General features: G+C 46.1%; 1 protein-coding gene across 4 annotated transcripts in view; it reads left to right on the top strand.

The window, feature by feature from the left end:
* The window catches only part of DDHD1 (DDHD domain containing 1), a 50,645-nt gene extending 24,115 nt beyond the window's left edge, over nucleotides 1–26,530 (top strand). For 2 of the 4 annotated variants that reach the window (XM_063948373.1, XM_063948371.1), the window contains 8 exons: nucleotides 653–762; nucleotides 11,148–11,254; nucleotides 13,386–13,648; nucleotides 16,690–16,762; nucleotides 17,754–17,903; nucleotides 19,810–20,053; nucleotides 21,745–21,948; nucleotides 25,709–26,530. In XM_063948373.1, the coding sequence (XP_063804443.1) occupies nucleotides 653–762; nucleotides 11,148–11,254; nucleotides 13,386–13,648; nucleotides 16,690–16,762; nucleotides 17,754–17,903; nucleotides 19,810–20,053; nucleotides 21,745–21,948; nucleotides 25,709–25,893 (1,336 nt within the window). In that variant the 3' untranslated portion in view covers nucleotides 25,894–26,530. The remainder of the gene's footprint in view (nucleotides 1–652; nucleotides 763–11,147; nucleotides 11,255–13,385; nucleotides 13,649–16,689; nucleotides 16,763–17,753; nucleotides 17,904–19,809; nucleotides 20,054–21,744; nucleotides 21,949–25,708) is intronic. The other 2 variants (XM_063948372.1, XM_063948374.1) reach the window with 1 other exon arrangement.
* Nucleotides 26,531–27,730: the final 1,200 nt, after the last annotated feature.

Raw genomic sequence — 27,730 nt, 5'->3', positions numbered from 1 at the left:
CCAAACAGCCCCTCTTGGCACGCCGGGTCCTGCGAGGCTCTGCTAGCGCCAGGTGTCTCTATAGTATCCTTTCATGCCAAAAATGCGCCCTTGTCACAGCGCAGTGCACCAGGAGGCTGTGTGATTAATGTGATATATGACAATTGTTATATCTGTGTGGCTGAATCTTTACACGACGTGCTACAATGTATCAGCCGCAGCTTCTTTCCAATACAAGTTCTGTTCTGCTCCATATACAGACTCAGTCACACACAGTATACAAGTGTTGTATCACATTTATCATCACAATCTCCTGGTGCATCGCATTGCGACGCGTTTTCGGCAAAGTAAGCCACCCGGTTTGCCATGTTTGTGCCAGTAAAGCTATATTTAGTCTTTTTTGATTTTTGAGCGCCAAGTTCAAAAAGAAATCTAGTCTTTGGCATTGAATGTTACAGTAGTTGCGCACTCTTTACCGTCCCTGTAATCTGCAGAGACCGCTTTGTTGCATCTCCTTTGTTCCGTAGCTTTCCTGTGCTCTGAGGGTACAGCTGCTGTTACAGGCCGTATATGCAGACCCTGCTGTGGGAGGGAAGAAGGGCGTTATTCGGAATATAACCCCTGGCGTGCCCGCCAGCGCATGTGTTTTACATGTGCGTGCTTTGTGTTGCAGGATGAGAGAGACGGCCAGAAAGGTGGAAGAAAAGCACTTTTTCCACCAGACTACAGAGCACGTTGAGTTCCTTCCTGTGGAATGGCGTTCCAAGCTTGCTCTAGATGGAGGTAAGGTCCTATTTACCCAGTGTTATGGGAGTGAGAGGGGGGAGGATGTCCCGCAGGCACTGTGCTACGCAGTGGGAGGAGCAGTGACCGCACTGACAGACCATGTAGATCTTCTTGCGGATTAAAGGAAGACTAAACCCGTCCCTAGGAACTGTATGAATGTAGCTGTATTAGTGACTGTTGCAGCCGGGGTTGGTATTCAGTATTTCGGTTGTTGGGATCCCGACAACCGGCATACCGACACCTTTTCTCCCCCTGGAGGGAGAGTAGATAGTGTGGCCCGCCACCGTGCCCACAGCGAGCCCGCAAGGGGCTCATTTGCGCTCGCCCTGCTATCGGCAAGCCCGCGGTCAGGATCCCGGCACCGGTATGCTGGCCGCCATTCTATATCATACCACACCCTTAGCCGGTATGATATAGAATGCAAACATGGTCAAAATGTCGACATGGAAGTTCAACGTTGACATGGCTTTTTTGCATGCTTTTAATCCTGCACCCTAACACTAAAATGACATTGTCAACATTGACAATGTCGGCATAACATCGATGTCAAAATTCAGGAATATCGACATTTTGACTACATGCCTGTTTCAGCACCTGCAGCTAAATCCAAATCACATCTGTCTGTTTTGTATCTGGTTTTCCCTGACGTACATTGGGGGATACTGGAATAATGGGTATAGTGGAGCGTGTAGGAGCTCCAGCACTTTAACGATGAGTGAACTCTGACCTCGTCCCCCAGCTGGAGAGACAGCAGGTTTCCCCCCCCCAAGGGCCTGCAGAAGCAAAGGGTATTTTTAGTGCTGCCTTAGTACTATCCGTTATTAGAGTGTGGTGCATTAGTTTGTTCTTTGTTGCAGGCTGTCCGTCCGCTTCTCTTGTACAGTTAAATAGCTGGGGCAGAATTACTGAAGACACTTCTTAATCCCGCCTGCCCTATTTTTATTTTTTTTCTTGTGGTCTGGATGTGGACTTGGTCACTACTACGGCAAGTGGTGACTGGGAACCGTGCTCCGGCAGCTATATATCCACCCAGAGCAGAAGCTGCATTATAGCACGGTCTTCTCCCCCTTCGGTGAAGCCCAGATAACCTCTGTTGTACGGTCACTGCTGGAAACAGGTCTCCGCAGAGCCTCACTTGCAGCATTGAGGTCTTGTGAGTGGCTACATCTTCTGTCAGTCCGCTCCATTAGTACCATGTTAGGTTGACCGTTAATCCGATGTTAGAGCCGTAAGGGATTCAATTCTGTGCAATGTGCCTCTGGAACAGTGATTGAGACACGCAGCAGTAATGTATCTCTGGAAGAGTGATTGAGGCACTCAGCAGTAATGTACCTCTGGAACATTGATTGAGGCACTCGACAGTAATGTATCTCCTGAAACAGTGATTGAGGCACTCAACAGTAATGTTCGGGTTCCATCAATAAATACTTAGGCAGCTTTTTTTCCACCTAGCGCCATTGTCTTTTCTATTTCATACATTTTTACTCTGCAGTAATGTATCTCTGGAACGGTGATTGAGGCACTCAGCAGCAATGTACCTCTGGAACGGTGATTGAGGCACTCAGCAGCAATGTACCTCTGGAACGGTGATTGAGGCACTTGGCAGTAACGTATCTCTGGAACGGTGGTTGAGGCACTCAGCAGTATTGTATCTCTGGAACGGTGATTGAGGCACTCAGCAGTAATGTACCTCTGGAATGGTGATTGAGGCACTCAGCAGTAATGTACCTCTGGAACGGTGATTGAGGCACTTGGCAGTAATGTATCTCTGGAACGGTGGTTGAGGCACTCGGCAGTATTGTATCTCTGGAACGGTGATTGAGGCACTCAGCAGTAATGTATCTCTGGAACGGTGATTGAGGCACTCGGCAGTAATGTTTCTCTGGAACGGTGATTGAGGCACTCGGCAGTAATGTTTCTCTGGAACGGTAATTGAGGCACTCGGCAGTAATGTATCTCTGGAACGGTGATTGAGGCACTCGGCAGTAATGTATCTCTGGAACGGTGATTGAGGCACTCGGCAGTAATGTTTCTCTGGAACGGTAATTGAGGCACTCGGCAGTAATGTATCTCTGGAACGGTAATTGAGGCACTCGGCAGTAATGTATCTCTGGAACGGTGATTGAGGCACTCGGCAGTAATGTATCTCTGGAACGGTTATTGAGGCACTCGTTGGTATTGTATCTCTGGAACGGTGATTGAGGCACTCGGCAGTAATGTTTCTCTGGAACGGTAATTGAGGCACTCGGCAGTAATGTATCTCTGGAACGGTAATTGAGGCACTCGGCAGTAATGTATCTCTGGAACGGTGATTGAGGCACTCGGCAGTAATGTATCTCTGGAACGGTTATTGAGGCACTCGTTGGTATTGTATCTCTGGCACGGTGATTGAGGCACTCGGCAGTATTGTGTGTCTGCTCATTTTTCCTCTCCCATCAGAGGCTTTAGCTTATTACTCTTTTCCTGTATAAGATGGGGAAGAGGGGAAGTCTCCTCCTGAGGTGGTTGTGCATATTAGGCATTGCGATCTTAAATGCTGCTATATTTTAAGATGCAGAGCCGGATTAACAATGGGGCAGATGGAACTGCAGCTCCAAGCCCCCCAATGAAAATAGGCCCAGAGAGATGCACTGGAGGCTGACAGCGTGTAAAGGAATTTTCTTTATCATCCACTAGGGGTCACTGGAGTACTCTTGGGATATGGACGGGCTTCCGTAGGAACAGCACTGAATATTTAAATTTAGAACACTCCACCCCTCCATATCCCCGAGTACCTCAGTGTTTTTTCTGTGCTCGAAGTAGTAACAGCTCTGTGGCTGAGGCCACAATTACTTTGAATTTTTATTTTTATATTTTTATATTCTATACATCCCTTTTCCCCTTCCAAAAGGCAGGGTCAGGGATAGTGCAGCTGCTGATAGCAGCAGGGGCGTGTCGGGCCTCTCTGAAAGAGCTCCCTCACAGCCACACACACACACATCCTGCAGGCTGGCCGGCGCTTACTGAGAAGCCCCGTCGGAGCCTCATCACAGAACAGCAAAGTGCAGGTATGTGAGGGGAGAACGGGGCGGTCAGCTTCCGCTGCCGCCCGAGGTGTGGGGAAAGCGCTGGGTTCTTTCGGCTGACTGACGCCGCCGCAGCTGCTCCGGCCGCCGGCTATCATAGCCGCCCGCTGATCCGGCCGCCGGGTCTCATAACGCGCTGCTCCGGCCGCCGCTTCTTACAGCCCCAACTGCTCCGGCCCCGCGTCTCGGATCGCCGCTGGTCCGCCCGCCGCTTCTCCCGATGCTCCGGCCGTCGCTTGTACAAACTCCGCTGCTGCCGGTAATTATAGCGCTAACAAGCGCTCCCAGTCTTCCAGGTCCCGGCGCAGGGGTGCCCGCTGCCCGGCCCGCACTGCATGCAATGGAGCAGATGCGAGGGGGGGGGGGGGGGGGGGAAGGGACAGCAGCAACATCAGGCTGTTGATAGTATGGCACACATTTATATAGATATATAATGTTTATACTGGCAGGGAGGCTGTTTATAAGATCAGTATGAAACTTCACTGTGATTATATGTATAAGCATGGCAGCCATTTTAACATGCTTCCTGTGTCTTCCTGCTGTGATTCCAGAACGTTCCAGTACTACATCTCTACTCCACCGGAGGCGCAGGGGTGTTAGTGGGAATTTGGGATCACATTTCATAGTACTGGTCACGTGTACTGCACTTGGCCAGATATATATATACAGAGACACCTTACTACTATTTTACTGAGTCGTGCAAGTGTCTGTTTTTTGTGTATTATATTGTCTGTCGCCATAATGAGTAAGGCACCAGCAAAAACTAAAAAGCATAATTGCAAAGTCTGTAGCAGTGTGTTACCGGATGGATCTACCACATGTACAGTATGTTTTGTGGATTCGGTTCAGAATACCATTTCTTCTCCAGTTTTACAACCAATGTCCTCACCGGACCCTCCGTGGGGTATGTTAGTAAATGTACTGGATAGGTTACAATCAGAATTGACCGCCACTCGTCAGGAGCGGGAAACGGCAAGATCTGAGTCTAGGGTGAGACCGCCAGAACTACCGGAGGCGTCTCAGCCTTGCGTAAGGTCCAAATCCATTTTGGGTAAACGGGATAATTTTCATATGTGTTATGATTTTCCCGTTTCTGCTATGTTGCATTCTGACGATTCCATGCCAGACCTCATGGAACAAGATGAGGGTGAGGAGGGCGAAGTGGAGTCAGATGGTGAGGATTTTAACAGTTCCGGCATTGATGATCTCATCAGAGCGGTACGTCAGTCTCTGAAGTTTCCTGAAACTGAGGAGCCTCTCACAAATGATCAGGTCGTATTTACTAAACGACAAAGAACTCCAATAAGTTTTCCTGTGTCGGAATCTCTTAATCAGATGTTAGTAGAAACACGACAGAATCCAGATAAACGGTTTTCTATACCTCGCAGATTTAAGTCTAGTTACCCGTTTTCAGACTCGGTAACGTGTACATGGGAGAATCCACCAATAGTGGATTCTTCAGTGTCCAAGCTTACCAAGAAATTAACCATACCAGTGCCAGCAGCTACTACGCTTAAAGATCCTTCAGATCGCAAGATAGAAACTATGCTAAAGTCCATGTGTGTAGCAGCAGGAGTGCTGCTGAGACCTGGATTGGTTGGCATTTGGGTCACTAAGGCGCTCATAGTATGGATAACAGAACTCAAATCTGCTTTACATGACGAAAACCTGATACTTCTTGTAAATCAAATGAGTGAAGCTGTAGAGTATCTCTGTACAGCGTCTACTGACGTTTGTCAGCTCACTTCTCGTATTTCATAGTCGCTAGTTACGGCACGAAGAGCACTCTGGCTGCGTGCTTATCATGCGGAGGCAGAGGTCAAACGAGGTATAGAGGCGTTGCCTTACAATGGCAAGAAGCTGTTTGGTCCTGAATTGGACGCATGGATTGCTGAGGCTACGGGAGGTAAGTCTGTTTTCTTACCATTGCCTCCACCGGTATCAAGAAGGAGGTACGCTGGACCTTCGTTCAAATCCTTTAGACCTCAGTCCTTTCGAGGACGTGGCAGAGGAACAGCCACGCCTGCTAGACGTGGTCGCGGACTTGGTTTCCAACAAACCAACACAACTCGCCAGGACGCTAAGGTTACCGACAAGCCAGTGGCATGACGGGCTACCAGCCCATCTCGGTTCTCCGATTGTGGGAGCACGCCTTCAGACGTTCCATTTGGCGTGGTTCCACACATCCGCGGATGGGTGGATCCGCAATTTAGTGTTAAAAGGTTACAAAATAGAGTTCGACTGTCTCCCGCCTCTGCGGTTTTTCAAGACAGGATTGCCTCTGTCGGACGACAAGAGGACGGTTCTGCAAATTGCCATTCAGTCCCTACTGGATTCAGCAGTTTTGATTCCGGTCCCTGTACACCAACAGGGTCAGGGTTACTATTCAAGTCTGTTTGTGGTACCGAAGCCGGATGGCTCAGTCAGACCAATATTGAACTTAAAGGGTCTCAATCAGTACGTAACTTACTACAGATTCAAAATGGAGTCTCTGCGTTCGGTGATTGCGGGTTTAGAGCCAAAGGAATTTATGATTGCGCTAGATCTCAAGGATGCGTACTTACACATTCCAATTTGGCAGCCTCATCAGAGATTCTTACGGTTTGCAATACGCCAGAACCATTACCAGTTTCAGGCTCTACCGTTTGGCCTGTCATCAACGCCTCGGGTATTCACCAAAGTGATGTCTGTGATAATAGCTCATCTCAGATCCCTGGGAGTGACAATAGTTCCGTATTTAGACGATTTGCTCATCAAAACCCCGTCTCAACAGATACTTCTCCAACATGCGCTGCTAACATACGATGTACTGGTTCACCACGGTTGGATTGTCAACTTCAAGAAATCACATCTAATTCCGTCTCAACGCCTTCAATTCCTAGGAATGATTCTCAATACGGTCAATCAAAGAATTTACCTACCACAGCAGAAAGGCACAATGGTGGCAGCTTTCGAAGCGCTTCAGTTCGGAAGATTTCACTCGCGTCCATTTCAACTGAATGTGCTCGCCCAGTGGTCGGGCTCGCATCTGCAGATTCACCACAGGGTGAGGTTGTCGCCAAGGGCAAGAGTATCTCTGCTCTGGTGGCTCAAGGAACACAATTTAACCGCAGTAAGACTGTTCGGAGGCTGGAATTGGATAATTCTAACTACGGACGCCAGTCTCAGAGGTTGGGGAGCGGTAATTCAAAATTGTCAGCTCCAGGGTCTCTGGGCGGATCACGAGAAATTGCTGTCTATAAATGTCCTGGAACTCCGCGAAATTTACAATGCGCTACGACAAGCCGTGCACATGCTTCGCTCTCAGCCTGTCCAAGTGCAGTCAGACAATGCGACGGCGGTCGCATACATCAACAAACAAGGAGGAACGAGAAGCCGCATGGCAATGCGGGAAGTAGCTCGTATCCTCAATTGGGCGGAATACCACCAGGTGATGTTGTCGGCCGTGTTCATTCCGGGAGTGGACAACTGGGAAGCGGATTATCTCAGTCGTCGGGATTTTCATCCAGGCGAATGGGCATTAAATCCAGAAGTATTTCACATGTTGGTTCAGCGATGGGGTTATCCTCAGGTGGACCTGATGGCGTCTCGACACAATCACCAAACGTTCCAGTATGTGTCCAGAACGAGAGATCCAAAGGCAGTGGCGGTGGATGCTCTCACTGTCGCGTGGCCGTACAGTCTTGTGTATCTGTTTCCACCGTTTCCGCTGCTCCCTCTGGTGCTAAAACGGATCAAAAGAGAGTCTGTCGCAGTCATACTAGTGGCGCCTCATTGGCCTCGGAGAGCTTGGTTCTCGGATCTCCGAGGACTACTCGCAGACGATCCTTGGCCGCTCCCACTACGTCCCGACCTGTTACATCAGGGTCCGTTCCTTTACCCCGATTTAGCGCGGCTGCGTTTGACGGGGTGGCTGTTGAGACCGCCCTCTTAAGAAGAGAAGGCATTCCAGATTCGGTTATACCAACCATGTTACGAGCTAGGAAGCCGGTTACGGCAGCTCATTATTACAGAATATGGCGTGCCTATATAGGTTGGTGTGAAGCTCTGAAGTTTCCGACATCATCTTTCAAGTTATCCCGCCTTTTGTTGTTTCTACAAACAGGGTTAGATGGAGGCCTGCGTTTATCTACACTAAAGGTGCAGGTATCTGCTTTGTCAATTTATTTTCAAAGACGATTGGCTCTATTGCCGTCTATACGCACTTTTCTCCAAGGTGTCCTCAGAGTACAGCCTCCATTCATTCCACCTACAGCGCCATGGGACTTGAATCTGGTTTTAGAGTTCTTACAGTCTTCATATTTTGAACCCTTACAGCAAGTGGATATAAAGTTTCTCACTTGGAAAACAATTTTTCTTCTAGCCTTAGCTTCGGCAAGGCGTGTTTCAGATTTGGGTGCCTTGTCATGCAAGCCACCGTATTTGGTGTTTCATGATGACAGAGCGGAACTTCGGACGAATCCCGCTTTCTTACCAAAGGTAGTGTCCTCTTTTCACATCAATCAACCAATAGTAGTTCCTGTGTTGACGGCACATTCTGGAACTCTGGATGTGGTACGCGCATTACGCACTTATGTATCCCGAACGTCTTCAGTTCGTAAAACAGATACATTGTTTGTACTCTATGATGCTGCCAAGATGGGTTGGCCAGCGTCTAAACAAACCTTATCCAGATGGATAAAACTGACCATACGTCAGGCTTACCTTCATGCTAGGTTACAACCGCCTACATCAGTAACCGCTCATTCCACACGTTCTGTGGGAACTTCATGGGCAGCTGGTCGGGGAGCTTCTACGACGCAGCTTTGCCGTGCGGCTACATGGTCTTCAGTGCACACGTTTGTGCGCTTTTACAAGTTTGATACGTTTGCGGCATCAGCATCTAGCTTTGGCCGCCTAGTGTTACAAGTGCCAAACAGCTCTCCCGCCCACGGGGGAAGCTTTGGTACGTCCCAAGAGTACTCCAGTGACCCCTAGTGGATGATAAAGAAAATAGGATTTTGGTACTTACCAGGTAAATCCTTTTCTTTGAATCCATAGGGGGCACTGGACGCCCACCCAGAGCAGTTTTACCTAGTTGTGGTGAGTTCTGAGGATCTTATGGTAACACACTTTCACCGACTGGTTCAAATTACAAGTGCTGGTTAGGGTGTCAACTGTTTAGTTGTCAGTAACTTCGTTATTGTCCGTTATGTTATATGTAATACTCCAAACCTCTCTATAGTTCCTGTTCGGCTCAGTAAAAAACACTGAGGTACTCGGGGATATGGAGGGGTTGGGTGTTCTAAATTTAAATATTCAGTGCTGTTCCTACGGAAGCCCGTCCATATCCCAAGAGTACTCCAGTGCCCCCTATGGATTCAAAGAAAAGGATTTACCTGGTAAGTACCAAAATCCTATTTTTTCCCCCCCTGTTGCAGCCAGTGGTCAGGCACCCCGGCCCTTCCACCACCCCCACCATACACCCTCTACGACAGGGATTTCCGTATTGGGAACTCATTCCTATAGGCTCTTCCATATTTTCCAAATTGACGGCGCAGCTCTGAGGATGAAGCCGCCTCGTCACGTACAATTACATTTGAACCAGGAATTTTTTTTTTGTCCAAAATTATCATCATTGGGGCGCTCGTGATTTATCTCGTAATAGAACTGAAGATTGAGGTCATGGTTTGTCCTCTATGATGCTCAGAGGAGGGTGTTGGCCGGCAGTCGAGCAGAACGTTGGCCAAGTGGGTTACCTCAGTAATTCGGCTTCCTTATTTCAGTGTTGGCCTTCAGTTTCTAGACAATGTGCCGACGCACCCCACTGAGTCAGTGAGCGTCTCCTGGGTGGTGCGGCAGCTGCCTTATCCATCCGCCCGCCCTCTCAGGAAGTTTTATAGGTTCAGCCATTTTGTGTCTAGGGATGCCATTAGCTATTTCACAATTCCCCCCACCCACAAGGAATTCTTTGTTACCCCTCCCCCCATTGGTATTGGAGAAAACAGGATTTTTATACTTCCATTGTGTCCTTTTCTCATAGTCCATGTTTATGGTGTCTTTTTAAAAAAAAAATAAAAAAAAAATTATATATATATATATATATATATATATATATATATATATATATATATATATATATATATATATATATATATATATATATATATATATATATATATATATATATATAATATATATATATATATATATATATATGGGATGGTGGTAGTATGGCGCCACAGGTGTATGTGAATGGAAAAATGAGTAAGGCTATGTATACAATTTGTGGACACTCCTTAAAGTATTTAAAGTGTCTGCTATCCCCCAAGTAAATTAAGGCAGTGATAAGCTGCCTCAGATTTATGGATAGAGAGATGGGGATGGGGGCACCAGCGACCGACGGTGTCAGAGATATATATTTAAAGATATTTAAAAAGAAGTGGCTGGATACAGTTTTAAGATTAAAAATTAAAATTACATTTATTTATAATAAGAATTGGGATATCAGACAATAAAAATGTAGGGTAAAAATGACATAAAAAGAGAATAAGAATGGTGCTTATCTTTTAAAAAAAATGGAGGGTCAGTACCTCTAACTGACCCTCCATTTTTTTAAAAGATAAGCACCATTCTTTTATTATATTAGACCTTGATACTCGGTATTTTATATTTTATTTTTATGTGTTATGTTTTATGCATTTTTTTTCTTATTTTATCCTTCTCAGTTCTCTTTTTATGTCATTTTTACCCTACATTTTTATTGTCTGATATCCCAATTCTTATTATAAATAAATGTAATTTTAATTTTTAATCTTAAAACTGTATCCAGCCACTTCTTTTTAAATATCTTTAAATATATATCTCTGACACCGTCGGTCGCTGGTGCCCCCATCCCCATCTCTCTCTATATATATATATATATATATATATATATATATATATATATATATATATATATTAGAATGTTATTGGTTTCTTAAAGTTCCCCTAGCTCCTACATGCACCCCTGTACCAGTAACCCTCCAATAGACTACTGAGGATAGGATTCTGCAAGTCCCGTTATCATCTCATATCCATCTGTCTCTGTATGTAAGTGACACCGGTGGCGGGGCCGCCCGGATAAGCCGACCACTCTGTGGCTTTCAAAATAATTTTATTGTGGGTTGTTTTTCTTTTATAAGAAGCCTAACAGCCCTGTTGTGGGTATGAAATGCCCCCCGAGACTTACCTGCGGCATGGGTGTTTCTTTATATATATTGCCTTATAGTATATTACTGGGGGTCTATACAGTAACATGGGGTCCGTTTTGCACCTGAATATTGTTTCCTCCGACAGATACTGTGGATTCCATTACTCCTGATAAGGTGCGTGGAATTCGGGACATGCTGAACAGCAGTGCCATGGACATAATGTACTACACCAGCCCCCTGTATAGGGATGAGGTAAGTGTCTGGCCATCCTGCCAGGGTCAGAGTGGAAGGAATGTTCTGGATACGGGCTCTGTGTTGCCTGTCGTTATGGAGAAGGGTGTAAATGCTCCGACACGGATTATATGGAACACCTGTGCTGGTTTATTGGGCAGATCATTTGGCTGTTTCGTAGAGTTACGTTTCGTGGAGTGAGCGTTTCAGAAAGTGAGAGATTTGGTAAGGGTTTTTCAGTGTGTGTTTTTTTTAAAGTGGCAATCATTTACATTGCAAAACCAGGTTGATCTTGCTGTATAAATGATTGCCACTTTAAAAAAAATAAAACCCTGCAAAACCTTACCAAATCTCTCACTGTGTGAAACTCTCGCTCTATTACATTTGGCCCCTGTACGTTATAGCGAACACCGCAGCTGGCAGAACTGAGCAGGCACCAGCAACAGGTAGTGTTTGGGGGAGGAAAGGGGGGGTCCTTACTGCCGTTATTGAGGCTAAACGTATGAAGTCACCTCCGTATGCTGAAGTAGTTAATACTTGCACAGACGCGGCCACCTGCCGCTAGTCTCCTATTTAATGGTTTAACTCCAGAATTATAAAAAAAAAAAAAAAATTACCGTTTGGAATCAAAAACATTTAAACGCTCTATTTTTATTTTTTGTTTTCCATCCGCTATTGTTACAGCTGGGACATCCGGCCCTCGCAATAACGTCGCTGTGAGACCTCGTACGAGCGACTTGAAGTGGGAGGGCCGCCTCTGTGTTTTTTCTACCCTTTGTGTTGTATTTGCACAGCTATTACAACACTGCTGACAGCGGTTACAAGGCGCGGGATAATGCCTGGCGCTGAGAGCCTGTGGCAGGGATGTTTGTTCACGTTCTGCCAGTTAGACAGAAACAATGCGATATCTTATTAAAGAGTATCGCTGTCACCAGCCGAGCCTTGTAGCACATCAATTATTGAGCGCTCGGCCTTCTCATGCCAGAAGTACTTGGAAAGACCTCACGGAGTCACGGAAACCTTGTACGCATGTAAATGTGTCGCCTACGCCCAATGGTAGCAGTAAAGTCTATCAATTCACTAAGAACCGGAAATGTTACTGAGACGTGAGGCACTGAGATGCCTCCAGTCCTTGGTGACTGGGTACATTATACAATAGATAAGCTATGGCTTTATATCTGAGCATTTGAGATCCTCTTATTATATAGGCTAAGATTTTTATTGTAGGTGACTAATTTGTAACGTGCCCAAGATTTGTTAATGGGACACATTAGAGGAGCATCCAGTTCAGTTTGCTCTGTGCTTGATTGGAGAGCTGAGTTAGTACATTAGAGGATAGGGCCCAGGGATAGATAGCGAGGGCTAGGGTCATGGTGACGGAGGGAGGGGCCTGGTGGCCGAGAGTTAAAAGCTCGGAGCCAGGTGGCAGAGGTGGGGCCTGGTTGCTGGGATCGGGGGGCCTGGTGGCGGAGGGCTGGGCTAGGGGCTTAAGCTCAGAGCCATGTGCCGGGGGGTGGGGCCTGGTGGCTTGGCTCGAAGGCCTGGTGACAGTTTGTGAGGCCTGGTGGCGGAGGAGTGGGCTAGGGGCTTGAGCTCGGAGCCAGGTGGCGGAGGTGGGGCCTGGTGGCTGGGCTCGAAGGCCTGGTGACAGTTTGTGAGGCCTAGTGGCGGAGGAGTGGGCTAGGGGCTTGAGCTCGGAGCCAGGTGGCGGAGGTGGGGCCTGGTGGCTGGGCTCGAAGGCCTGGTGACAGTTTGTGAGCCCCGGTGGCAGAGGGGTGAGCTAGGAGTCTGTTGGCGGAGAGTTAGAGCTCAGGGTCAGGTGGCGGAGGGTGTGGCCTGGTGGCAGAGATCTGGGCTCATGGCCTGGTGACTGAGAGTGGGGCTTGGTGGCAGAGAGCTAGGGCTTGGGGCCTGGTGGCAGATGGTGCATGCCCTGGGCCTGGAGACAGAGAGTAGGACTTGGTGACAGACGTTTGGCCTCGGGGCCCGGTAAGTGAAGTAAAAGGGTGTGGGGGCTCGGTGCCTGGTGGTAGTGATCAGTAACAGGGCAGAACTTGTAATAAAGTGATGGGAACTGATTTGTGTCTCTGTACTGTTATACCCTTTATAAGCGCTGATCTATTCCTTACAGAGTTTCTGTCTCGTTTGCCAGCTAGTGAAAGGTCTCCAGCTGGAGCTGAACCGCCTCTACACTTTGTTCTGCTCTCGGAACCCGGACTTTGAAGACAAAGGGGGCAAAGTGTCTATCGTATCCCATTCCTTGGGATGCGTGATCACATACGACATCATGACGGGCTGGAATCCGGTTCACCTCTACGAGCAGCTGGAACAGCACGAGGAGGAGGAGGGCGAGGAACACTGGATTAGTTATGAGGAGCAGCATCTCATTCGAGAACTTTTCTTAACAAAACAACGGTAATGAGATCGTGATTGGGAGAAGTCCATCAGGGCTCCATCTATATGATCCCCACCACCACTGTAATTATCGTCCTCTTTCACCCTAGCTGGGGGACACTGCGGGTTTAGCGGGGAGACTGAGGAGTTGTCACTTAATATTTACGGCAGGGCTACGTGTATTGCGTCAGGGATGGGGACCAAGCTCCATGCCCCCGAATGATGGCGGAGAACCTTCCTATCTTCACTATTGATGGCAAATCCAAAGCCTATCCGTGGCTGACCCTGGAGAGTCATCCCTAATTTATGTAGGAGAGCTTTTCTCTTATGTCTAGCTCCCAGTGCTACGGGATCATGGCTTAGCCCCCTTTATGGGACTCTGGCACGTTGGAGCAGTTAGTTGGCATCTGTCATTGGCACTAGCCTGCTCCATGCAGGCATCAGGACAGGACCTAAGGCACCTGCTGGTGCGCTGGGTCCAAATGTGTTCCCTGACCGTACAAAGGCGCAGATTGTAACTTACCCGGAAGCTATAGCATATGTAGTGCTTGCCCTCGCTACAGCCTACACTGTGGAGCACTGGGCGTTTGGGGGGTGAATTAGGGTCCCGGAGACTGTCTGAAACCTGGATGATGGTGGTGGTGGGGGGGGGGGGGGGGGGGGGGTCAGCTTCAACGGTTTAACTATTTAGTTCCTGCAACTTAGCTCCCCCTCTAAACCCACAATCTGCAGTGCCTCCCGAGCCCCCCTCCTCCTCCCCCCCCCCTCCCCCGCCAAATTGACTTAGAGTCATTGATTTATAAAAGGAGTATAAAAATACTCTCATTCTGCACTTAGTGTACTCATGTCATTATTTGCTGCCCTGTTTATAACATCACACTTCCTACAGTATAATGTCGGTTTGGGGTGAAGGCGGAACACTGTTTCTGTCGGGAGTTCCTCAGGGGCGTATTAGAAACGTGGGTGCCTCATTGTGTTACGTAGATGCCAATAACCGCATTTGACGCCATTCAGGGTTAATCGCAGAAGCAAAATCTTTCTCTAATGGGCAAAACCATGCTGTATTGCAGGTGGGGCAGATGTAACATGTGCAGAGAGAGTTAGATTTGGGTGGGGGGTGTTCAAACTGAAATCTAAATTGCAGTGTAAAAATAAAGCCGCCAGTATTTACCCTGCACAGAAACAAAATAACCCACCCACATCTAACTCTCTCTGCACATGTTACATCTGCCCCACCTGCAGTGCACACGGTTTTGCCCATAAGAGAAAGATTTTGCTTTTGCAATCAACCCTGAATTAGGCCCTTGGAGGTATATTGAGTGGGGGAGGGGTGCAGACATACGACAGTGGGCGAGTCAGCAAGCTTTATAGTTGTATGCGTTATTTATATTCAGGGAAAAACCCAAGCGTACAGCGGGCGCAGTATGTACTCCGTGAGAGGAGGAGACATGAGGATGTGGCAGATTATAAATATGAGGGAATAGAGGGGTTTGGGGTATAGTACAGGCACTGTAGTCCTGGTCTCTGTCAGGTTTGCCCATACACGTATGCATGAAACCGGGACAGCGGGATGGGTGTGACGTCTGCCTGGGGGTCATCTGGAGACGGCAACGCAACATCTTCCCTAAACTGAGCATTGGGGCCTCATTTCCCGAGCTGACCTTTCCCTGTGGAATAATGAACAGACGAACTCTGTGTGAGTGGGGGAGAGGCGTCATAATCACACACAATAGGCGCAGTGTTCGCTCCCTGCGTCTTAGTCACGATAAGTTAAGGGGATAACTTCTGTGTCGGAGAAAGCGTTATTATTATTATTATTATTATTATTTGTTATAGTCACACATCCCGTCGTGGACGTTGGTTCTGTACTTGCTCTCTTTCCTGACGTCACGTAACGCAGCTTATTCTCAGTACTAAGCGTCGCAGCGTCCACATATTGTATATGTTGTAGTTGTTCATGTTCTAGTGTGGGCTGAGGATATGGGTCTATTTACTAAGCATTGGATGGAGATAAAATAGCAGCCAATCAGCTTCTAACTGCCATGTTACAGACTGTGTTTGAAAATAACAGTTAGGAGCTGATTGGCTGGTACTTTATCTCCATCTAAGGCTTAGTAAATAGACCCCTTGGTCTGTAAATAGACCCCTGTTATTATATAATTGAAGGATTTTATATTAGAAGATAGTGTTAGTATTGTGGTATGTATCCTTGTCTCCCCGCAAACATAAGAAGGTGATATTACAGTGATATTGGCACCGTCTGTTCTGCGCGTCGGCTGTTGGAGCCTGCCTAGTAGAAGTTATTTATTTATTACCAGATATTTATATAGCGCACACATATTCCGCAGCGCTTTATAGATATTTGGCCATTCACATCAGTCCCTGCCCCAGTGGAGCTTACACTCTATATTCCCTATCACATGTACACACAGACTCATTCACTCTAGGGTTAATTTTGTTGGGAACCAATTAACCTACGAGTATATTTTTGGATTGTGGGGGGAAACCGGAGTCCCCGGAGGAAACACACGCAAGTACAAACTACACACAGTTAGGGCCATGGTGGGAATCGAACCCATGACCTCAGTGCTGTGAGGCAGTAATGCTAACCACTACACCGTCCATGCTGCCCAAGTGCCACCACCAGTAGCGGATCTTGCCACGGGCAAGCAGGACTTTTGCCCGGGGCGCCGCCTTTCCGGAGGGCGCAGGGCGCCATCTGGAGGGCGCCGCTTCAGGGCAAGATCCGCTGCTGCTGTGTGCCCCCCGCTGTCCCCCTGCTGCCGCTGGGAAGGGAAACTAGACGCGTACGCGTCTAGTTTCCCTTCGTGGAGAGGACCTTTGATGTGTGGTGCGCGATTACGGCATCATTTCAGTCTGTACAGGGGGCGTAAATGACCACGCCCCCTGTATGAAGCCACGCCCCCTAATGCCGCCCGGGGCGCCAGAAGCCCCGGAACCGGCCCTGGCCACCACCTATCCCGTATTTTCTGTACAGTATAAATTAGTTGCCAAAAAGTGGAATTAAATCTACATTTGTTACATTGCCCGTCTGTTTTTAGGTTAAAAGAACTGGAAGATCGGTTACATGGACTTAAGAATTCAATGTCTAATGCCCCTGCCTTAAAATTTAAGGTGAGTAAATGTCAGGGTTATGGTAATTGGTGAAGTCGTTTCAGTCTTCCAGTGTTCTAGCATAGCTATAGATACAGTGTTAGGTCTAGCTCGTTGGGTTCTGTTTATAGGGAATGGGGTCTCTCTAGTAGACACAAGCTACTATATACAGTATATGTATAGATGACTAAAAGACTTACTACGGTAACAAAAAGCCATTAACGTGGGGTGAAATGTTCTTGATGCTATTTTAGCACCAGCAACGTTCGGGCTTCCAAAGGCTCAGGTTATAGTTACCAATAGCACAACCACCATCCTCTCTTCCTCCATGTATGATATTATGGTAAGTCCGTTTCAGGAACAGTTCTGGAAATAGATTGCAGGGTGGCAGTGCTAGTTGTCAGTGGAATTGTATCTGTTGCTGCTTTTTGTCTCCAGACTGTGCTCTGCAGTCATGAATTTACATCATCACTTCCTGTTTGTAAAGACCTAACTGAAGAGCACGGAAGGAAACCAGACAATATCAAGCAATACAAGAGCTGCGTACTGGCATTCACAAGCTATTAAGAGTCATCTGGAAAATCTCTGTAACGAGCTATAATAATAGCCATTAATGCCAAGTGGCCATTCCTGATTTGCGTGATGTGAAATAATAATAAGCAGCATTTCTCTCTCTGTGCATCTCAAATTGTGGTAATTCCTTAGTGCATTCACTTTGATGGATCTGAAAGCAATTGTTGCATTAAATTGAGTACAGGGGGGACAGGACGGACAACAAAGTCTTGCTGGATAGTCATGTGACATTTCCCATGCTCTGATCACATGATATATGTTGTATAATTGACCTGTGTGGGAGTGGTAACTCTGCAAGTGGCTGGTGGTGGTCCCTATAGGGTGTCATTTTAATGCACAGGGAGTTTATGTGCTGGGAAAGTGCTCTGTCGGTAATCTCTGTAGTGTATTTATTTGCCTTAACATTTACCCGCATGACGCCTGTTGATCCCTTTTATAGGTTGAGAATTTCTTCTGCATGGGGTCGCCCCTAGCTGTCTTTCTGGCGTTGCGTGGCATCCGACCTGGGAATCGCGGAACTCATGATCATTTTTTGCCTCGAGCTATTTGTAATCGTTTATTTAATATATTCCACCCCGCGGATCCAGTGGTAAGTGTCTCGTTATTACAAGGAGCTGCTGTAACACATACAGAGGGAGCCTCCCTCATCGTTGCTGTTTCTCCGCCTAAACTGAGGATTAGGCACGCCTAAGCGATCGCTCGGGTTGTTCAGTTGTTGCATGGACAGGCGTGTTGAGGCATGACTTCATACGCAGCATGCAATACACATCTTCACCACTGGGTGGCTAATACTCCACTAATCCAGTGCTATAGAGCGAATAGTGGCGGATTGCTCTAAAAGCACTGGCAAATGGTCAGTGATGACTGTAATGTTACTGTATACTGTACACACAGACCAATAGTCAGATGGAAAGAGTGAATTTAAAAAAAGAAACCAATAAATCAATCAATAAAATTAGTGTATACAGACGCAAGCAAACGTGTTAAAGCAATGGTCCATTGACATTAGGGTTATGTGAGCATCCAAGTCCTGTAGACTAATCAATAAATCAAAAAAAGTGTATACAGATGCAAGCAAACGTGTTAAAGCAATGGTCCATTGACATTCGGTTTATGTGAGCTATGAAATTCAATTAAAATGGGCTTAAGCTTAATATCTCTGGCTCTGGGGGTCAAATCAGCTCAGAACTGTGTTGGTATGGAAGGGGAGACCATTAGCTACCAGAGGATACTGACCCCAAGTTTCTGTGACCCCCAAAAGGCTAACTGCAAGCTTCGGAACCCATGGTGGGACTGAATTAATGGGCCCATTATAGTCTATGGGAAAATGGGTCCACTTTGCGTCCTGATATCTCCGGTTCTGGGTGTCCCAGAGACCGGTGCCATACAAAAGAGGAGACTCCTTGGCTTTTGGGGCAGACCAACCACTAGTTTATGTGACATCGCAATGGGAAACTGCAAGCAACCGTGTGTCGTGTCCCCTCCAGTTGTCCGCCCAGTTTACACTGGGTGCGGGGTTTCTGGCTAGGTAGAAAATACTGTACAGAGACGCTAAGCACAGTGATTTGGCATCCAGGAACTTAGGGAGGAACTTTTATCTCTCCCCGTTATACTTAGGAAGATAACACTTGCCGCTGTAGCCTTTAGAGCAGAGTACGTTACAAGCTGTTCTTGCTATTTACTACTCAAATAGAAAATACTGTACAGAGATGCTAAGCACAGTGATTTGGTATCCAGGAACTTAGGGAGAAGCTTTTATCTCTCCCCATTATACTTAATACTACGGGTTTTGGCACTCAGATATTTCTAACGTCAATGGACTATACTGCGGCTTTATCACGTTCGTTTGTATCTGTATATACTGTACTATTTGCGTCTGTACTGTAATATACTGTATGACATACTGTAGCATATTGTAGCGTAATGAGACGCACCAGTAATGTAGTTCTTATGCTGTAGTTCAGTATTGTATTTTAATGGAGGCCACACGCATGCGCAGTGGTGATTTTAAAGAGCGACATCTGGTGGATGATCGCAGGTATTACACTCAAAGGTTGCGCCTTCTTGTGCCCAGGCACGCTGCATATGCCTGATCGCGACTAACGCCTCAGCCAGCAAAGATAACGCATGCTCCATCTGTAGGAAAAACCTCTTTTCCCTTAGTGACAGTGAGTGCATCTTCAGTTTGTGGCCTAATAGGAATAAATCCTACTTCCGTGTACTTATTGCTCTTCTATAAGAGGCTCACTGCCCGCTGTTTACACGGGGATCCCGGCGGTCAGCATTCCGGCGCCGGTCTCCCAGTGGTCAGCATACCGACCCCAGGATCCTGGCCGAGGGGGGTTATGTTAGACGTTGCCAGTAGAGGCAATTATCTTCTCTTTGTAGCCTTTATTATAAAAATAAATAACAATGATTTTATTTTCTAGCCCATTACTTTGATGCCTCTGTATCTCATTGGCTGGCTGATTTCCTCTCGTCCTCTTTGTCTACAGGCCTACAGACTGGAGCCATTAATACTGAAGCACTACAGTAATATCTCCCCCGTCCAGATCAACTCATCTCACACCACCAACTCCGTTCCCTACAAGCAAGTGAAACCGTGTCTCATCAACCCATCCAAAGATACTACCTCAATGTCCGATACAGAAAGCATCCCCAGCCCAAGCACTTCACCGGTTCTGCCTCGGAGACACTATGGCGAGTCCATAACGAATATAGGCAAAGCAAGTATATTAGGTAAAGTCTGATCTATTCCTGCAAGGAACACATTAAAAGGGACTGCCACTGTGTTTCTTATAATATTAATACCTGTTCTAGGCTGCTCTTATGATCACGCTAGTACATTTGCTTGCATAAATCACCATTCAGTAAAGTTACCCCTGTTTTCCTTCTCTTTGCCATAGTACTCATCCAGACCTGTTATGTAGTTTACAGACCTGTGTGTGTGTGTGTGTGTGTGTGTGTGTGTGTATATAGGAGACCTGTTGTGTAGATTACAGACCTGTGTGTGTATATAGGACACCTGTTGTGTAGATTACAGACCTGTGTGTGTGTATAGGACACCTGTTGTGTGTGTGTATATAGGACACCTGTTGTGTAGATTACAGACCTGTGTGTGTATATAGGACACCTGTTGTGTAGATTACAGACCTGTGTGTGTATATAGGACACCTGTTGTGTAGATTACAGACGTGTGTGTGTGTGTGTGTGTGTAGGACACCTGTTGTGTAGATTACAGACCTGTGTGTGTATATAGGATACCTGTTGTGTAAATTACAGACGTGTGTGTGTGTGTGTATAAAACACTTGTTGTGTAGATTACAGACCTGTGTGTGTGTGTATAGGACACCTGTTGTGTAGATTACAGACCTGTGTGTGTATATAGGATACCTGTTGTGTAAATTACAGACGTGTGTGTGTGTGTGTGTGTGTATAAAACACTTGTGTAGATTACAGACCTGTGTGTGTGTGTGTGTGTGTGTGTGTATAGGACACCTGTTGTGTAGATTACAGACCTGTGTGTGTATATAGGATACCTGTTGTGTAAATTACAGATGTGTGTGTGTGTGTGTGTGTGTGTGTGTGTGTGTGTGTATAAAACACTTGTTGTGTAGATTACAGACCTGTGTGTGTATATAGGACAGTATACATAAGGTTCTTGGTACGTGTTCAGCCGAAAATGCATGCCCACCTGCCGTGTCAAGTTGAACCTCGTCAGGTGGGTCTCGAACATCCCTAATACTCGCCTCTAGTCTCCAAACCTTTAAATGTTCCCTGAAAACTCACCTCTTCAGACAAGCCTATCAAATTCCAGGCCCACCCACATAACCTTCAGTGCTTCCCTATCTAATCACATCCTCTCTGTACAGTACATATAACATCACATATCTTGTCTTTCTTTAGTCTCACACCCTCCTGACACTTGGATAACTTTGTGGGGTATCATCATACAACCCATTAAGAACCTAGCAATCTGGTGGACCATTATGCAATAGGTAGCATCTATCCTTGTGTATCTATGCCTATTTCCCTATAGATTGTATACTTGTGAGCAGGGCCTTCCTACCTCTGTCTGTCTGTTTTTACCCAGTTTTGTTCTATTACTGTTGTTCTAATTGTAAAGCGCAACGGCATATGCTGCGCTATATAAGAAACTGTTAGAAAATAAATAATACTGACACATTATGTAGGTGTATCCAGGTTTTACCTTGGTTATCAATATTCTTAGTCCTTAGAGTGTGCATCTTTTTTTCATTTTTCTACAAGTCTCAGCATGGTAGCACCTTTAATGTTTAAGATTGGGGTGTGTAATCCAGTCCTTCCCCCAAAATCCTAAAAGTGCAATCTCTGTTTCCAGCCACTAGATGGCAGCCTAGTTTTGGGGATTTTGCCGTGCTCTGTTACATCACAGTTCCTGTTTCGTGTAGGTGCCGCAAGCATCGGGAAAGGCCTGGGGGGAATGCTGTTCTCAAGATTTGCACGTTCTAGTGCAACCGCTTCACAAGGTTATGAAGTAAAAGACGCAGCCGACGGGGAAGAGAAAAAGCCAGTGCAGAGTCAGAGTACGGCGGCCCAGACCCTTCCGCATAGCGTTTCGGGCTTGCTGGAAGCCACAGGTGAGATTGCAGCAGGTACTGATACCCTAGAACTTCTGTATGTGTAAGCGCGTTCTTCATATATAGGTATTCAAAGGTAGACATATGCAATGACATGTTTGAGTAACTTCATAAACTTGGATCATCCTGGTCAGGTCTTCCTCTCATGTGGTTTAGTTATATGTCGTTGCAATTAAAGTCTAATTATTCTATTCATGCTTAGAATGTAGGCCGAGAACATGTGCGCTTCTTGGTACACTGAGTGCAACGCCCAATCATTGGGCAGTATTAGCCCCGTCCCTCCAGCGCTCCCACCAAACCCCCAGCTGTTCTTCACTTGCCCACTTCCCAGACGTCCACCCTGGGCTCATGTCCGTCACCCCCACTAAGATGGCTTAGGAGCTGACGTTTCTTTCCTCTGTTTTTTTTTTTTTTTTTTTATTGCTTATATGTTGTGCCCTTGGAACAGCATCCAGGTAGACTGTCGACACGATCTTACGATCTACACATGTTATTTCAGCATGCAACATGTCGGTATCCATAAACTGTGCTGATTAATGTGATACGCAACAGTCACAGGTGGAGCTGCGCACATCTAGTGCGGCTCCATCGCATACGAGCTCTCCCGGCGTGACTAGGTGATCCATCCGCCTAGTCACGCCGGGAGCACACAGAGACGATCCCTTTCTAGTGAATGGGGCGCGTCACGGACGAGCGCGCGCTCCTGACACTGCTATAGGCGCGCCTGGGCACAAGCGGAGCCACGATTAGCGTAGCGCCATCTGTATATCTGTATGTGACTGAGTCTCTGAGTCTGTATATGACGTGCTGCATTGCAGCCGCCGCAAAGTTTTTCCAACACAAGTTCTGTTTTGCTCCGTATAGACTCGGTCTCGCACAATATGTAAGTGTCCTATATCGCAATAAATATACTAGATGTAGCCCTGCGCTGCAATGAAAAGCTGCTGGTTTAAAATCAATGGAATTTACCCTTCAAAAATTCCCAAATATGGACTCGTGCAAACAAATAAACGATAAAAAACTAGCGCTGCTGATGTTTTATAAATTATTAAAACATTAAAACAGTAGAACTTTCACAATGAAATATCTGATGGGGGAGTTTTAGAAACGAAATGCTTCATCCACAATCTGCCCTCAAATGGCTCCACGTATTTAGAAAGACACTCACATCAATGTTCAGCCTCGCGTTCCTATAAAGGTATCTTTGTGGCTATAGGAAATAGCTGGCGCTCTTTTCAATCACAGTGAACCATAAGAATGACACTTACATTGAAGTTCAGTCTCGAGTGCACTGAAAGGTTTCTTTTTATTTCTCCACTCACTGCAGACAGGCAGACGGTAGTGCTTAAAAATGTACACAAATTTATTAATGAAGCATAAAAACACACGAATACTGCAACACACGTCCCCCAGCTGATGGATGGTCGTCACAGCATAAAAACTTCAACCAGTTTCAAGGATTCTCTCCCATTTGTCAAGAAGAGACAACCTTTCAGTGCACTCGAGACTACTGTTTTAATGTTTTAATAATTTATAAAACATCAGCAGCGCTAGTTTTTTATCGTTTATTTGTTTGCATGAGTCCATATATCGCAATGCTCAGCACAATCTCCGCGTGCGTCCTAGCGGTGACTAAAACGCATTTTTGGTTAAAAAAAAAAAGATGCACAATGTTGCAGGGGTCCTGGTGGCATACTCACGCCAAGTATCTCGCGCTGCATGAGGTATTCAGACTAGATGTATGAGGACGCATAACGTACTGTATCACACCCCTTGGAAACTGTGCGCGCTGTACTCTTTATATCGTTCGGTGTCTGTCGTGTAAATTTCCTGATCGTTGATTTAAAAAAAAATTTTTTTTAAATGGGTGTGGTTAGATGAGATAAATTAATGATAAAATATCACCTGCGCGTTTCCGATCCTTCCACAACGGGGCAGACAATCTCCCCCACTCGGAGCCGACCTTCTAATAAGCAGCCCTGTGGTGCCTCTATAAGTGACGCTGTACTTGCTACTATTTCTGACCTAATTCCACCCAAAACTGATTTATTTAAAAAAAAATTCTGGTGGAAGCCTGCCTGACACACACCAGGAATTAGAGGGATCGGCTGATCCATCCCGGCAGATTGTCTGATAACCGCTACATACATACACCCAGCATCACCCCCTATTGTTATTCCCGGCCTGTTCCTCTAGTGAAGGAAATGATCTCAGCCGCTGGACGCCCACCAGCATTGTCTCTGCATTAAGACACTCATCAGAGATGCAAGTCACTCGTTCCCAGCCGTGTTCTCTGAGAAAGCAGAGCGTTTAGGAACTGCTGGAGAATTAAAGCCTCCTAGTTACTGAGGGGCGTCCGTTACTGTACAGCGACAGCCGGCGGACGTTACAGGTCTGGCCCCTCTGGTCAAGGCTGTGCGCACAAGGCCGGCGTTGGGCAGTGTATAAACTAAAGAGCTACATTTTATTTACCAACGTGGATATTGTTACAAGGATCAGATTTAAGGGGGTGGTGCCAGGGAACAGGGTGCAATAGTGCTGGACAAATACCGGTAGCTGCGGCCGCTAAATAACACAAACTGATAATCGTGTCAGGGGGCTTTGGGGGGCCTTCTGAAACCATCCCCCGAAGTCCGTCTTATAGTTTGTATAAACGGTGTACGTTCATCATGTTGACACCAGAATGTCAACATGAATAGAATGTCAGCATCTACATATCGACAATTACACATTGTGAATGTCAACAGCGCATTTGTCCGATTTTAGTGTTATTCCGCGGTTAGGGTTAGTTAAGACATCTATGAAAAACCGTATGGCATAGGGGCATCGATGATTGTATATTGTGTTGGTAGGCCTTTCATATTGGGTTACTGATTATTATTATTATTATTATTATCCTTTATTTATATGGCGCCACAAGGGTTCCGCAGCGTCTAATTACAGAGTACATATGCACATAATCAAAACAGGAAAACAGTGACTTACAGTTGAAGACGATATAGGACAAGTACAGGGTAACTAAGCATAACTACACCAGTAGACGACACTGAGATAAGTTTCAAGGTGGCCAAAAAACTGCGGGATTTGGGCAGTTGAAGATTATTAAAGTAAGAAAAGGATAATCACATGAGGGTTGAGGGTCCTGCTCATGAGAGCTTACATTCTAAAGGGGAGGGGCAGACAGACAGGGGTGACACAGATGGGGTAGACCGAGCATGGGACAGGTGGTTAGGATGAGATTTGGCTAGGTTTGGTAAAGTAGTGGGTTTTAAGAGCACGTTTGAAGTTCTGTAGAGAGGTGGAGAGTCTGAAGGGGAGAGGTAAAGAATTCCTGATGAAGGTATAGTAGGCGCAGGCTGGTATAGGGGCATCGATGGTTGTATATTGTGTTGGCAGGGCTGCTATATTGGGTTACTGATGAAGGTGTAGTAGGCACAGGCTGGTATAGGGCATCGATGGTTGTATATTGTGTTGGCAGGGCTGCTATATTGGGTTACTGATGAAGGTATAGTAGGCACAGGCAGGTGTTGGGGCATCGATGGTTGTATATTATGTTGGCAGGGCCAACATGCAAAAACAAATGAAAATAATTTTGCATTTGGACTCTCTGCATGGGGCACAAACAGGTTTCGCTGATGTCAATGTGAATCTTGGGAGCTGCCAATAATTTATTTTATGTCTATATAGGAAAGTGTCTCTATTAATGCGTCCTTTATTCTACATAAATCTGCCTAAATATATATCCTTTTTTTTTTTTCCCTCCTAAATCTTTCAGTGGATTTGGAGCACCGGATTGACTTTGAACTTCGAGAGGGGCTGGTGGAGAGCAGATACTGGTCAGCCATGACTTCCCACACGGCCTACTGGTCATCCATGGACGTGGCCCTCTTTCTACTGACTTTCTTGTACAAGGAAGGCCAGCTGGACGAAGAAGATAAACTAGGTGTAGACGAACTGTAGAGGGGCATTAGAAAACCACTGGATCAAACTGGACGTGTAGCTGGTGTGGAAATGCAGATTGTCTGAGGAATGGAGGCTTTGGTTCTTGGGCATGTTTGGATGTTTAGTTCCTAGAGAGCACCACTGATGATGACCTTATCCCTCCTCCTCTAACCCCTCCTCCCTTACCCCTGTACATTACAGCAATAGAGTACATCGATATGTATAACCTGTTGTACGGATGTGCAAGTGCCTAATCTCATCAACGTTCTCCTTGGGTGATCTTTGGTGCTTGCGTGAAGAGGCCGCCACGAGGCTTGGAGATTGTGTAAGGAAGTGTTGGACCTCACTCAAGTCTGCATTATAATAGAGCGCTATGCAGGAGCGTGTTGTACTTACCCAGAGATAACAGCCAACCAAGACAGCTTCAGACTAGTGTGACCTAATTCTAGATAAATATTACCTCTCATATTTCTTATTTCAGTTACTAACTTTTTTCTACTTGTTTCTTTTGGTCCGAGAACCACGTTTATTTTCTACATTTTTCTGAGTTTATTTCCCAGAATGCACCTCTTTGTACTAAAATAACTGGACACTGACAACTCTCTCAGTAATATTTTCATTACAAAAAAATAAATATTTGTGGTTTCACATACAATGTGTGTAGCCAGTTATGTCACATATAATGCGTGTAGCCAGTTATGTCACATACAATGTGTGTAGCCAGTTATGTCACATACAGTGTGTGTAGCCGGTTATGTCACATATAATGCGTGTAGCCAGTTATGTCACATACAGTGTGTGTAGCCAGTTATGTCACATATAATGTGTGTAGCCAGTTATGTCACATACAGTGTGTGTAGCCGGTTATGTCACATACAGTGTGTGTAGACGGTTATGTCACATACAGTGTGTGTAGCCGGTTATGTCACATATAATGCGTGTAGCCAGTTATGTCACATACAGTGTGTGTAGCCAGTTATGTCACATATAATGCGTGTAGCCAGTTATGTCACATATAATGCGTGTAGCCAGTTATGTCACATACAGTGTGTGTAGCCGGTTATGTCACATATAATGCGTGTAGCCAGTTATGTCACATACAGTGTGTGTAGCCAGTTATGTCACATACAATGTGTGTAGCCAGTTATGTCACATACAGTGTGTGTAGCCGGTTATGTCACATATAATGCGTGTAGCCAGTTATGTCACATACAGTGTGTGTAGCCAGTTATGTCACATATAATGCGTGTAGCCAGTTATGTCACATATAATGCGTGTAGCCAGTTATGTCACATACAGTGTGTGTAGCCGGTTATGTCACATATAATGCGTGTAGCCAGTTATGTCACATACAGTGTGTGTAGACGGTTATGTCACATACAGTGTGTGTAGCCGGTTATGTCGCATATAATGCGTGTAGCCAGTTATGTCACATACAGTGTGTGTAGCCAGTTATGTCACATACAGTGTGTGTAGCCAGTTATGTCACATACAGTGTGTGTAGCCAGTTATGTCACATATAATGCGTGTAGCCAGTTATGTCACATATAATGCGTGTAGCCAGTTATGTCACATACAGTGTGTGTAGCCGGTTATGTCACATATAATGCGTGTAGCCAGTTATGTCACATACAGTGTGTGTAGCCAGTTATGTCACATATAATGCGTGTAGCCAGTTATGTCACATATAATGCGTGTAGCCAGTTATGTCACATACAGTGTGTGTAGCCGGTTATGTCACATACAATGTGTGTAGCCGGTTATGTCACATACAATGTGTGTAGCCAGTTATGTCACATACAATGTGTGTAGCCGGTTATGTCGCATACAATGTGTGTAGCCGGTTATGTCGCAT

The sequence above is a fragment of the Pseudophryne corroboree genome, chromosome 12 (assembly GCF_028390025.1).
Source record: "Pseudophryne corroboree isolate aPseCor3 chromosome 12, aPseCor3.hap2, whole genome shotgun sequence".
NCBI lineage: Eukaryota > Metazoa > Chordata > Amphibia > Anura > Myobatrachidae > Pseudophryne > Pseudophryne corroboree.
The sequence above is the reverse complement of the archived record's forward strand: the minus strand, read 5'-3'. Positions and strand labels throughout refer to the sequence as shown.